We start from the raw sequence: 14881 nt of genomic DNA, 5'->3' as shown, positions 1-14881 counted from the left end.
CACAAGCATCCATTCATCCTTTTTTTAATATTACAATGCCTAATAACAGAAAAGTTAACAATGCTTCCTCACTGGGGGGAAAAAATACTCCAGACATGGAGTAGAATGTTGCAAGTCTAGTATAAGCATTTTATGAGAGAAGGACTAGAGCTACCAGTATGTCGTTTTGTCTCCACCATAGGGCTGCAGTCTGGAACAGCAACACAACTTAATAGAAGTGGCTCTTGGAGATGGCACAAAAAAGTAATGCACATGCCTCTTCACCTTGATTTCCTCAGCTCACATGGCTTATTCAAATGAATATTTACTGCTTTGGTTTCAACGCATGCTATTCCCCCACTACTGAGAACAATAATAGCCCCAACACTGTGTTAACATTACCTTATACGAGCTTCTAGAAAGGCTGGACAAGTTAAAAGTGTAGTTTAACTGCTCATCAGTCACAGAGCAGCCCAGCATGTTCACTTTGTCGGGACACACTAGAGGAGTGCCCCACTCAAACACAAAACTGCAGTCAGATTTTCGTGTCATCTTTGGCTTGCCCTGTTACAAAACACAGCAAAAGCATTACAATGAACTCTGTGTGGGTTTGATTATTTCTAGAGATCAGGGGATTGGGGGGGAAGAGGTAAAAAGGAGACTCCTGATGGCAGGGTTGTTTTTACTAACTCCTTGGCTCAGGACTCTAACCAGTACAAAATGGTAAGATGCCAGTCACTAGCAACAAATTATTCCATCATATCACCCATTTTCATGTCTTTCTAGAGCTGTGTGGAAGACAGAAATGCTGTTTTGCAAAGTATTTTGAGATTCCAAATTTTGGCTTCGTTTCATATCAGAACAAAAATGGAAAATCACAAAATTCTCCAAAGGAAGATTCAGGGTGGGTTATTTTAAGTTTAAGTTTTGTTTAGACTTTGACTTTTGTTTTATATTCTTCAATTCCTACCTGTCACCTCAACAGCAACAATAGGCTGAATGAAGTCTTTCCACCACTCTGTCGTGTACTAGCTTCACAACTTTGTTCAGAACCTTTCTGTTCTATACCATTCTTCACTGTATCTATCCAGCGCCTTCTTGGTTCCTTGCACTCTAGTGAGGATAGCCGTGCATTGCATCCTTTCCGGGTCTATTTTTGACTTGCGTCCAAATCATCGTAGTTTTTTTTCTTGACTTGTCTGTAACAGCGTTATTTCTTGCCCTAATCATTTATTTGTTTTCCACTCCCTTGAACCTCTCAGAATTTCCGTCAGCCAGTTCATTTCTGCAGTCAAAATCTTTCATCAGCTTTCTTCATACTCCAGCATTTCGACCTCTACAGCAGTATCAGCATGATAGTTCTCATGTACACTGATTTTTGTATTTATTGAAATGTTTTTGCAAGATCTGCAAGGCTAGAGTTTTCTGAACACTGTAGTGGCAAGTCTGATTATTTTATGGCATCTTCACAATTCCGATTTTTCAATACTAGTCCAAGGTACACATATTCCCACTTGTTGTTTGAGTTTGATTTTTACCACTTCCTCTTGTTTTCTAATTGCCATAATTTGTTTTATATTCTAATAAACTATTTATTAATATAATGTAAGAGAAAGTAGTTTCAAAACAAAAAATTGAAGTGTTCTGATAATGCTGAAATGTCTCATTTTGACATTTTTGGAACTTTTCACTTTTGCTCCTAAACAAAATTTTGGAGAACGTTTCAAAAAAGCATTTTGACAGAAAAATATCTCCGTCAATGTTTTTCTGACCAGCTTTAGTCTTTATTAGTGCTGTCAAGCGATTAAAAAAATTAACTGCGATTAATCGCGCTGTTAAACAATTGAATACCATTTATTTTAAATGATTTTTGAATGTTTACTACATTTTCAAACATATTAATTTCAATTACAACACAGAATACAAAGTGTACAGTGCTCACTTTATATTCATTTTTGGTTACAAATATTTGCACTGTAAAAAACAGAATTTTTCAATTCACCTCATACAAGTACTGTAGTGCACTATCTATCATGAAAGTTGAACTTACAAATGTAGAATTATGTTAAAAAACCTGCATTCAAAAATAAAACAAATGTAAAACTTTAGAGCCTACAAGTCCATTCAGTCCTACTTCTTGGCCAGCCAATCACCCAGACAAACAAGGTTGGTTATAATTTGCAGGAGGTAATGCTGCCTGCTTCTTGTTTACAATGTCACCAGAAAGTGAGAACAGGCATTCGCATGGCACTGTTGTAGCTGGTGTCACAAGATATTGACGTGTCAGATGCACTAAAGATTCATATGTCCCTTCATGCTTCATCCACCATTCCAGAGGACAAGCTTCCATGCTGATGGGTTCTGCTTGAGAATGATCCAAAGCAGTGCAGACTGATTCATGTTCTTTTCATTATCCGAGTCAGAGGACACCAGCAGAAGGTTGATTTTCTTTTTTGGTGGTTTGCGTTGCTCTTTTAAAGACTTTTGAAAGCATGCTCCACATCTCATCCCTCTCAGATTTTGGATGGCACTTCAGATTCTTAAACCTTGGGTCGAGTGCTGTAGCTATTTTTAGAAATCTCACATTGGTACCTTCTTTGCATTTTGTCAAATCTGCTGTGAAAGTTCTTAAAACAAACATGCTGGGTCATCATCCGAGACTGCTATAAACATGAAATATATGCAGAATGCGGGTAAAACAGAGCAAGAGACATAATTCCCCCCACAAGGAGTACAGTCACAAATTTAATTGCTGATGATGCTTGTTAAAAAAATAATACATCATGGAAGCATGTCCTCTGGAATGGTGGCTGAAGCATGAAGGGTCATACAAATGTTTAGCATATCTGGCATGTAAAACACCTTGCAACACCGGCTACAAAAGTGCCATGCAAACGCCTGTTCTCACTTTCAGGTGACATTGTAAATAAGAAGCAGGCAGCAGTAATTCCTGTGAATGTAAACAAACTTGTTTGTCTTAGTGACTGGCAGAAGAAGTAGGACTGAGTGGACTTGTAGGGTCTAAAGTTTACACTTTTGTTTTGGAGTGCAGTTATGTAACAAAAAAAATAAAATCTGCATTTGTAAGTTACACTTTCACGATAAAGAGATTCCACTTCAGTACTTGTATGAGGTGAATTGAAAATTACTATTTCTTTTGTTTATCATTTTTACAGTGCATATATTTGCAATCAAATATAATTATATAAAGTGAGCACTGTGCACTTTGTATTCTGTGTTATAATTCAAATCAATATTGAAAATGTAGAAAGACATGCAAAAATATTTACTAAATTTCAAATTGGTATTCTATTGTTCTAAGTGCGATTAATCGCGATTAATTTTTTTGAGTTAATTGCAGTTAACTCGCGTGATTGACAGCCCTGGTATTTATATAAAATGTGTATTTTTAAATGTAACCAAACACCTACATTAGAAGAACATTTAAGATTTATTACATTTCCTGTCTTGAGTGCTTAACCAGTCAGCTTTAACATTTCGTAACAAGATATCTTTGGTCTTTAAATTGGGGAAAATGGCACACAGTGTACGAAGGAAACATTCAAATAAATTCTAATGTTTTCCTCCACGAGGCAAAAGAATTCTACTCCTTCCTTTTGGTACAGGGCTAAGGCTGATCAGTGACAGTATTAAGAGGAAGTTTAATGTTAACAATAAGCTACCACTAAACTAATTAACTCAGCAAAGTCTCAGATAGCTTGCAACTTACATATTTTTAGGCAGGCAGGCAAATTACACATCTTAAAATAACTGAACAAAGGACTAATTCTCTTTCAGGCCATAAAATGGAAACACTCTTCTGAAGCAAAACATGCTTGCTGTCTTCCCATGAACTACTCAATTTTTTCCTTACTAGGTTTGGTTGCAGTTTAAAAATAGAAATTCACTATGGACGAGCAAAGTTTACACTATCACATTGGTTACTTCCCATTTTTCAATACACTTCGTATTGTTCCTTTTTCTACACTACACACATCTGTATTTTCACTGTAAAATGTTTAAAAAAAAGTTTCTTACCAGACTTGTTCCTCTTTTACAATGGAATACAATAAGAGAGTTGTAGCTGTACATTTTGTCTGCTTCACAAGGGGTTGTACTGTTAAAAGTGATATAAACTTCATTTACTGCAGGATTTATTTTTGGAGGTTCAGTGATGCGACCAATATCCTAAACGAGCAAAAACATTGATTAATAATGGCATATTAAATACTACAGCCCCAGTTTTCAGATACGTCAATGGAAGATGCAGCTACTTGGCTTAAGTGAGAACAGAGGTACTGAACACCTCTGAAAATCATGCCCTATAACAACTGCTCTCCTTGGATGTACTCTGATTAGATCTTAAAATAGAAGATGACCACTCACTATGATAAATGATGGGTAAGCTTGAAAAAACAGCACATAATAAACCAACAAAAATTCACATCTTGTGTGCAAGATGTGTCATTAGTCCAAGAAAGAGTGCTGTTTTCAAGTAACAAACGGGTTTCTTATTAGCCAACATGGAAGCATCCAAAGTCAAGTATAAAGAAATGTTGTCATTTAAAATACTAGTTTCACTTGCTCACAGCCTTTGCAAAAATGCGCATCAAGAATCAGTAAGTTAATCTTCAGCAAGAGAAAACGTCAACATCCCTAGCAACCTTCCTTATGGTGGTGAGTTACCATCACCTTCAAATCCGATTTCACCTTCAACTATTGCTTTGCAAACCATGATATCTGGTAATCAAGTGTTCACATAAGGTTTTGGAGATAATTCACCTGTAATTACATTTCACTACACACTGGGACACATACATATTTAGGACACTGTATTAATTTTATGGCTATCATCTTTTCTCCATATACAGGTAACTACTTAAAAGCTTTCTGCTCACCAATCCAAACACCTAGTAGGTACTGCTAAATATAAACCATGAATGAGACATGTTTGGCTAATGTTTTGGGTCTATCCCAGTGAGAGCTGCCAGTATATATCACAGGAGACAGAAGTCTGCAATGCCAGTGGATCTTTCCACCTCAGAGGATAGCCATGGTGATGTAAGACGTGGACACAGTTTGGAGAGAAGTGACAAATGGTGTGATGGGGCAGGATTTTACAGATGTAGTTTTAATCAACTTTTCCCCCCAAAACTCATAACACTGCTCTACAGCCAAAATGCTTCTGAAATAAATGTAGTCAAACTTTACTAATTCTGAGTCACTGAGAACGAAAATGATGCTTAAAATTGTTGATTGGCTCTAGTTTTCAAGATATGCTATTGGGTCAGTATATACAACCCTTGACTTGGGAATGGCGGAGGATAAGTGAGTTATAAAGGAAAGGGATCTCAATTTAAACCAGAAATGACTAAAAAATACATCTTTGACTGGATCTATGAATAAATCTATGACTGGGTTTGGACAGTACTTGCTTTTTAGGCAAAACAATGAATGATGCAATCTGAAGCTGGTATTGCGTCATACATGATATGAATTGCATCATGTTATTCCTAGAAGTCATGGATGATGCAATCATAACGAAGCTTACATCACTCTGCTGAACAAATTGCCCTAGATCAGCTCTAGAAATCATGGTGTCCTGCTCTCTTATTTGTCAGTGTTTGATTTTGCAAAGGGACACATTTCTGTTTAGCCAAAGTGAGCAGAGATGCCTCGTACTTGTGTGAACAGTGCAGATAACTTCTGCTATGTTTGTGCTGAAGTGACTTTTGCATCACAAAAGCGCAGCATAACCACTATGGTTAAGAAAGCCTATCACCTTTATTTTGGCTGCAAAACTGGAGATCAGGACAAGAGGTGGGCCCCACACATATGCTGCAACACTTGTGCAACAAATCTTCGCCAATGATTTGGAGAGAGCCAACAGATCATATCAACAATTGTTACTTCTGCATGGTGCCTCCAGTTGGGAAAAGTGTGTCAAAGAAGAAAAAGTGGACTGTGCATTATCCAAACATTCTATCAGCTATACTCCCAGTACCCCCCAGAGAAGGGCTGCCGGTTCCTCATGCACCAGAATCATTCTCACTTGAGTCAGACGAGGAAGAGGAAGAGGATGAAACTTCTGGTTCTGAACCATCAATGTCACAGGACCCACATTTTCTCCCATCCTCCTCCTCTGAACCACACCTCGTAACACAAGGTGAACTGAATGACCTTGTCAGGGATTTGGAACTACCCAAGAGTAAGGCAGAGCTGTTGGGCTCCAGACTACAGCAGTGGAATCTCCTGGCAGGTGATGTTAGGGTTTCCATGTTCCGTGACCGTCAAAAGGATCTTGTCCCATTCTTCTTCATGGAAGGTGATCTTGTAGCCTGCAACAACATCGATCGTGTGATGGCAGCCCTCAACATCGTTCACGATCCAGATGAGTGGAGACTGTTCATTGATTCATCAAAGACGAGTCTTAAAGCTGTTTTACTGCATAATGGCAATGTTTTGCCATCAATTCCAGTTGGTCATGCAGTCCATATGAAGGAAACCTATGACAACATGAAACAACTTTTAAGGTGCATAAACTATGACCAACATCCGTGGCAGCTTTGTGGCGATTTGAAGGTTGTTGCTCTCTTGCTTGGTCTGCAGACGGGATACACAAAGTACTGCTGTTTTCTCTGCGAATGGGATAGTCGTGCAAGAGATTCCCACTACATCAAGAAAGATTGGCCACTCCGACAGTCATTGGAGCCTGGGAGGAAAAGGTGTTCAGCATCCACCACTTGTTGAATCAAGGAAGATTTTGTTACCACCCTTACACATCAAGCTGGGTCTGATGAAGAACTTTGTCAAGGCCATTGACAAAACACAAGCAGCTTTCAAGTACCTGCGTGGAAAATTTCCAAGGTTAAGTGAAGCTAAGATAAAGGAAGGTGTCTTTGTTGGTCCTCAGATTCGTGAACTTCTTCGAGATGATGCATTTGACCATGCACTGCGTGGCAAGGAAAAGACGGCATGGAAAGCCTTCCAGTTAGTGGCAATAAATTTTCTCGGAAAGAACAAGGCAGACAACTACAGGTTGTTGGTGGAAAACCTCCTCAAGGCATACAAAAGCCTTGGTTGCAACATGTCACTAAAGATACATTTTTTGCACACTCATCTAGATTTTTTTCCCACCAAACTGCGGAGCAGTGAGCGACGAGCACGGCGAGCGATTTCACCAGGACATTGCAACAATGGAGAAACGCTATCAGGGCAAATGGAGCCCATCAATGCTTGCAGACTATTGCTGGCCTGTGACAAGAGATGCTCCATTTAATGAATACAAGAGACAAGTCAAGAAGCGCCGAGTAGACACTGAATAGGACCAAACTATGTACAGAATAGTTTGCCTTTTGTTTCATAATACATTTTATTTATATAACCCTTTTGCTGATTTTTAAAGTGTTACATAAACAGGACAGGTGAAATATCATGTAAAGCAACCATAAACACATGAAGACCTAGGTTTACAATTTATGATTAAAACTCTACTATCTACACAATATACATAGACATAAAATGTAAAAACTTAAATATCTTAGAAACAGTAGCCAATCAGTTGTTTTAATTGTCATATTTGAATTCAGCACATCAAAATACATAATAAATAGCACATTTTATCTCTGAAGCAGATGACTTCTCAAAAATTGTAGACCAGTGTAATCAGACCAGTTTCATTGGGGTAAGAGGTGTTATTCAAAGAAGGAGTTGTCAGAGTTACAGGATCTCAAAATATTTCAGTGCTGATAGTTACACGGTACTTACTATGGGGGATCCAGTAACAGGAACCATGCAGACAGCCGCTCCAGGTGGGCAGTTGACATCTGGGATTGGATTCAGAGGCTCACAGATGTTAATATAGAAATCTGGAGTGACGTCAGTTAAATCATCATCATCAAATGCCTCATAATAACCAGTTCGATGGATCAGAGGGGAGAGGTCAATAACTGAGCTTCCATTCAGCACTGAGCACTTCACCTGTTAAAAAACAAATGTGATGCCTTTATGGGAACTGTCTATTATGCAATGATACTTCCCTTTCTCCCTCTGGCCAGAGAGGGAATTTCAAGTGGGATTAAATTTCAAATTCAATTTGGAGAGCCTTTAAGTAAAACTGCATTTGTTGCTCTTTGCTTAGCTACTGACGGTAATCTACATAATTTATATTTGATAGAGGAAATGGGATTTTCTTATTTAATGTTTATGATTTAGGGCCCAGGTTCGCCACTAAGGAAGAGAGAAATGAAGCATTGGTGTGTAATTTCTTAGTGTAGATAGCCATAAAAATGTCTCAAAGGGTCAGCAAACTCAGTAGCAATCTCGAAATCAGTCATGGGAGTACACTTCAAGTACAGCATTTAAGCCATTTAATTACAATCCAGTAATTTTTTTTCCCCGACTGTACAATCAAGTACACTTGTTCTCATCATGTTTATACTTTCTGGCACCAAGAGAATCTGAAAGTGTCTACATTTCTCATAAATCATATGAAAGTTTTGGGTTTTTGAATGGTAGCTAGGAAAAAAGCAATTGCAAAATATGTCAGACTTCTAATGCCAGAAGGGACCATTATGATCATCTAACCTGATCTGCGTAACAGGCCACAGAGCCTCACCATGAAATTCCTGCATCAGGCCAATATTTTCTATTTCAGTTATGGCATATCTTTCAAGACAAAGATACTCAATAGTGAAATGAGTTATCTTACAAGCTATCAAAGCGTGTCACATTAACTCAGAGGTGAACATCTGAAAATGCCTTTTCTGTTCTTTTTAAGAGTACTCTCAGATTGGTCAATAAGTACCGAAACTAGAAATCCTTTGGTTACAAGTATTAACTGGTAGCAGACTTGCACTTTTTACTGTAACAAATTATACTCACTGCTAAAAAAAAAAAAAAAAAAAAAAAAAAAAAGACACTTCTGCTATGAATTTCTTTATAAGTTAGGGTACTATACAAGATGAGACCTTTCCCTTGAAATGTAGAATTTAAAGAACAACACTTTTGCCACACCAGAACGACGCTAACAAGAAACAGAATGTTTTTTCCATTGTACTGTGTCTGTGGTTTCTGTTTCAGAAAGAGAGGCTTGTTGATTCTCTTACCTCCTCCTCACAGGCTAAAGTAGTATGCCAAGAAAAGTAATGGGTGCATGTCTGCTCATCAAAGGACAAAAGCACAGGTTGGCTACTAGCTCCAGCATCAGACTTGCACACAAAGCTAAAATAGCTTGTGTGTTTCAATTCAGCGTTTGCAGGACAGGGATCTCCCCCTGAGTAGACAAGCTTCAACAGCTGATCCTCATAAATCAACATTTTGCTCAGCCTTCCAGCACTAATTGGCTTCTGATCACCAATGATGCAGGCACCTAAATCAAGTAAAATGGGGACAAAAGTTATTGGCTAGGAAAGAAAATGAATAATCTGATTGTACTGTGTAATTGTATGGTAGATTACAATTGTTCCTTAAATCCTATGGTGGTCTTAAACTAGGACTAAAAGCATTTTGAATTATTACTTTTCCCCTAAACAATTAAAAAAAAAAATAAACACCTCTCAATATGGTATCTACTACTTGCACCACTATGATTAAATATCAACATTTTACAAGCATAAAAAGGGAGTGGTGGCTGTAGAACATTCAGTCAAGATGAAAGGTAACAGGCAAAGTTTTAGTATAGCTACTCCTAGTCCCGGCCACCCATTCCTCATCTCCATTCAGAACTAGCCATTTGCTTCTTTTAAATTATAAGGGTGCAAAGAACATTAGCCACTGAAAAACTAGAAACAGACTTTTTGTCTAAGATGAAATAAGGTAGGTTACTTGCCCATTTGATGGGTGTTAAGCCCTTTGGATATTAATATCTCTTTATATTAGAGCGATCACTATAAATTACTCAAAGCAGTTACAGGCAGACAACATTTGAAGTAAGTGATGGTGTTAACTGTTGTCCTTTGTGGAATTACACATTTATCTGGTAGACTGCAAGAACTCTGACAGAGGTACTACTGCAGCCACTATGGATCAGAATATGGGGCCACACAGAGTAGCAGAGCACATCATACCAGACACGCTGTGATACTTAGCCATAAATGGATCAGTGAAGTGTGGACCATCAGCGTTGGCTCTCTTTTCGATTCTAAAAGAGCGGTTTGTGTGTCATCGACTAAAGATTGTTTGGGAGAGGAGAGTTCTAATTCCTTCGCCCCAGCTAGAATCCCACAGCTTCGTTGCATTAACAGTGCAAGTGTTTCTACACTAAATCTTAAATGTTGCCTGCCATGGGCTTCCAAGGCCTGTTAGTAGGTTCCGTTTTACTACATGGCAGATAACGCCTTACCTACTACTGTAGGTGACACTTAATATGGGAGAAGAACACTGTCAGTCTTCTAGACCAGATTAATCTGCTACATAAAGATTTATTAAACATCCTCTTAATAGGTCACCACTGGAAGTCTGATTTAGGGATGGGATTAGTACCTAGTGTAGACTACATTTATACTAAACGCACTAAATTACTCCTGAGGGAATTCTGCACTACTGCGTGTGCGCATATTTAATGAACCCTGCAGATTTCTATTTTTTCATGCAAAAAAAAGCTTCTGTCAAAATGTTGAAGCAGTCCCGAATTTTCCCCACCAGAGGGTACTGTGGCAACAGTTGCAGCTCCCAGCAGCAAGGGTAGAGAAAGCTGCCTTCCCAGCACTTGTCAGGCCAGGTCAGGAGACAGGGTCTGTGGAGTGCTGGAGGGGGGAGTGTCAGACAGGGGCTCATAAGGGCTAGTGGGGGAGGACAGACTGGGGCAGAGGCTGAATGGGAGTGGAGGCACAGGGCCACGGGGGGAGAGAGGTGCAGAGACACATGGTGATGGGGGAGAGGTGGAGCAGCTGGGTGAGGGCACAGACACAAGGGGACAGGGGCAGATGTGCCTGACTGAATGGGAGAGTCTAGGGGGCCAGCCAGAGTCTGCATGGGGGAAGCTCCCTAACAATCCTCCCCGTCCCTCTCAAAAAACTGTTCCATACCTTTCCCCATACCAAACAACCCTCTAAATTCACACCCAGGCGCCTTCCCAGCAATTTACTTCCACTCTCCCTCAGCTCCTCCGTTACCCCTGAGGCCCCCAAGCCTTTGCACTGCTTCTGAGGGGTGCAGGAAATACGGTTCTGTATTGTAGGATAAATCAATTATTACTCAGAGTTCTGTAGTAATATGTCTAGTAAGGAATCTATTTCCTGAATTTTTGTCATCTGTATTGTTACAGACATACTTGCTGACAGGTATGTTGAAATAAATGAACAAAAATAATTGAAACTGGTGTGATTATATTGTGTTATTTTGACAAAAAGTATGTTGAATTTTGTAGAATTTGAAAATATTGTGCGCAGAATTTTTAAATTTTTGACACAGAATTCCCCCAGGCATAACTAAATGCACTAGCAGAAGTGCTCTTCAGTCTAATGATAGCCACTATGCCTTGTAACTGGGTTCCTAACATACAGGTCTGAACTCACATTTATTTCCTTAAATTTGAGTGCAGTTTGAGGTTGTTGGAAGAAGGGTCACAATACATATCTAAGGGGTCTCTTTCTTACAGTTTGGCAGCACTTGTATAACTTATCGTGTCAATAAAGTCTCACTGAATTGAAATGAAGGAGTCACAGCTGCTCCTTAAATAGTTTGGCTGAATAAACTGTCACATGTCACTCCACAACTTAGAACAGTTTAATGGAGTTTCTGCTGCTTGTTATTTGCAGTATTTTTGGTCAGTTTTGCAATCAGCTGTTTATAAGTGATAGGGATGAGGGAAAGTTTAGTTTTCTTAAAAAGAAACAGATTTCCATCTTCTGGGAACCATATCTTACCCTGATTTTTATTCCAAGTGCCAAGTGTTTTGTTTTTTGTTTTTTTTTAGACAGAGTGCTTAGTGCGAATTCCCAAGTCTTGCCCAAAAGCAGAGACCCATAGCATACTGCCTGCACATGTCCAGAGGCTGAGAATTCTGGAGAATTCAACAAAGGACTAGTCCTATTCCCTGCTTGCAGCCAGATCTACGGGCCTGTCTCCATGGTCCAGAGAGAAGGGCTTCTGTTCAAACAGGGACTCCGGAATAACACTCACTTCTCCAAGGCAAATGTTGTCCATTTCTAACTCCATTCCTAACATGTTACATTTCTTATGATTTTAAAGTATTTTGCACCAGTGAGTCCCAACCAGGCTACCTCTATCTCCTCACGTATCAGTGCATTATATTCCATTATCTCTTCCCCACTTGTATGTTTTGGTGTTTAATACTGTGAGGAAAAATAGGTTTTTCTTTAGGCAGAGAGTTTCACTGACTGATCTACTGTTAGTGATGTCGCATACTATTTACAAGCACAGAAGGCAAATTCAGAAAAAAGCAAACAAAACAAACTTACCAACCCCACTACCACATGGGCTTTTAGCTTCATTACAAACATTCAACTGAAGCCTTCTTCTTCTCTTGATGTCATAGATAGTGTAGCCAGACTCTCTCTTTAAAGAATTCAGGTCAAAGAGATGGCCTGCAGGGAAAACAAGGAAGAATTTATTCCTTTTGCAGAATCAAAATAAATAAAATAGAGTCAAACAAACAATGGCTTTTTAAAGAGATGCTTAAGAATCATAGCCCAGCACTCCCCCGACTCCACAGGATGCCCGATAGGCACCAACCAGTTTTGACAATTATTTGCCTTTTAAGTTACTTAAGAGGAATCCAATGCTGGAATTTTCTGAGGCAACAATCTGTTCAGGGTCTGCCAGTAGCATTCATGATAGACCAAGCATCTCCAAGAGGCTGAGAGAGTAGTTCCTTTACACAATATTTCTCCAGCCCGCCTCAAAACAGTTCCCCTCTGGAGAAGGTTAGTGACAACAACCCTCATCTCCCAGCACTTGAGAGTTCTCACGCCACATCTGGCAGAACGAGGGCAAGCCGACCAGGGTTCAGGGACCTCCAATTCTCCTCATTCATTGTTACTGGCAATTACAGCTATCAGAGTACAAATGCAATACGGTTTCCAACTCCTCTAACACATCTGGAACACATTGATGCCATGTGCATAAAGTTGTCATGTGTCCCTAACCTGTAGCAGGGTTGGTTACTCTGCAGTCATTTTGCACATTTCTTTTCAGAGGACATGCAGCAGCAGTGAACCATAAGAAAGTATATTCACATTCTTCAATAGCAGTTACTAATTCTGGTTTAGACTCCTGAAACACAGAAGATTTGAGAGAGAAAAATCAAAGTATCTTCAAAAGTACAGCAAACATTTAAATGTGACAGCAAGTAATGGAAACTCCACTGCTGGGTATATCTGAAAGCTAGAGAAAATGTTGGACTATGTACTAGAGAGAATAACTCTGCACTAGCAGGCATATTAGACATGAAAGACCTTTCTGGTCAGTCTCTCAAATTCTAGGAGTCTCAGATCAGGAGCTCAACTCCTTACTTAGCTCCCACAGCTAGTTCCAATCCAATTGCACCAAAAGGGTTTTTGCCCCACCCCAAAATAGTGGTGAATATTTTTCCTTCACGGAAAAGTGGATACGTCACAGCAAGATAAAACCCTACTGGCAGTACCATACTTACAACTCTGCTTTCATCACACTTGAGGCGTAATATTGTTGTCCTGTTGCGAATTTTGTCCGGACATGGCTCCCCATTTACGTACTTTAGAATAGAAATGCCATTTTCCCATCGTGGTCCATCAGCAACCTCACCTAGATTTATATATTTGGAACCATCCACTAAGCAGGCAGCCGCATCTGACGGACAAGACCCTAGATAAGAGACAAATGCAGAAATGTGACGTTTGCTCTCTGTGACTCCATCACCAGCTGTCCCAACACTTTAGGATGCATGTTTACGAAACAAGGGATTCTTCCACATGTACACTAGCGGCAAAGTGCTATGCTACTCACCAACACCACTTTAAAAGAAATGCTTAGCTTGACCATCACTTTAAATGGTTGACCTCAGTCTCGAAAAGAACTGATTATGTTAATTTTGGACACTTAGTCACTTGGGACACTTTGCTTCCTTTATACAGCTTCACCTCCCACTCACACGGTCATGCAGCAGCAGGAGGAACCAGCCACAGCTGTAGCTGCTAGAAGGGAGGTTTGCTACTGCACAGCTCAGCTGCCAGAATACCTGCCCCTAGACCAGGGGTCGGCAACGTATGGCACGCGTGCCAAAAGCGTGCCATTAAAAATCCTGCCCAGACTGCTCGTCTGCCCCCCCGGCAGGGGCAAGGGACAGGGGGCAGAAGCTGGGTCCTGCCGGCTCTCCTACCTCTTCCAGCAGTGTGCTGGGTTCCTGCCCCTCCTCCGGCTCTCTGTCCCTCCCTCCTTGAGGCCGATCAGCTGATGGCCCTTGCGAGGGGGGGGGTCAGGAAGGAGCAGGTCGGAGGCAGAGTAGAAGCGGAAGCAGGACCTTGGGGAAGGGGGGGTAGAATGGAGGCATATCGCCTCCAGCACCCTGCCCTGACCCCCCCAAACACACACTCAGCCCTCTGCCCTGAGCCCTGCACACCCCCCAGACCCATCCCCTGAGCCCCCCCCTCACACACACCCAGCCCTCTGCCTTGAGCCCTGTGCCCCACACACCCCTCAGACCCCTGCCCTGAGCCCTGCACACCCCCTAGGTCCCTGCCCTGAGCCCTGTACCCCCTCACACATACTCAGCCCTCTGCTTGACTCCTTCACCCCCCCACAACCCCAGCCCTGACTCTAGCACCCCCATACATACCCAGCCCCCCCGCCCCCATGCACCCCCCCACATCCTGACTCTTGCGCCCCCCACATACCCACCCCTACCCTGAGCACCAAATGGGAGCTCCTGCACGCCCCCCCCACATTCCTACCTGCACCCCTC

General features: G+C 40.8%; 1 protein-coding gene across 1 annotated transcript in view; it reads right to left on the bottom strand.

Annotated features, from left to right (window-relative positions):
* Positions 1-14881, bottom strand: part of IGF2R (insulin like growth factor 2 receptor) — a 91150-nt gene that overhangs the window by 15730 nt on the left and 60539 nt on the right. Inside the window, exons 32-38 of the mRNA XM_065588914.1 lie at positions 13595-13785; positions 13089-13215; positions 12402-12527; positions 9087-9349; positions 7747-7959; positions 4018-4167; positions 382-543 (exon numbers count right to left, since the gene is read on the bottom strand). Of these exons, the coding sequence (XP_065444986.1) occupies positions 382-543; positions 4018-4167; positions 7747-7959; positions 9087-9349; positions 12402-12527; positions 13089-13215; positions 13595-13785 (1232 nt within the window). The remainder of the gene's footprint in view (positions 1-381; positions 544-4017; positions 4168-7746; positions 7960-9086; positions 9350-12401; positions 12528-13088; positions 13216-13594; positions 13786-14881) is intronic.

This window comes from Chrysemys picta, chromosome 3 (assembly GCF_011386835.1).
Source record: "Chrysemys picta bellii isolate R12L10 chromosome 3, ASM1138683v2, whole genome shotgun sequence".
NCBI lineage: Eukaryota > Metazoa > Chordata > Testudines > Emydidae > Chrysemys > Chrysemys picta.
The sequence above is the reverse complement of the archived record's forward strand: the minus strand, read 5'-3'. Positions and strand labels throughout refer to the sequence as shown.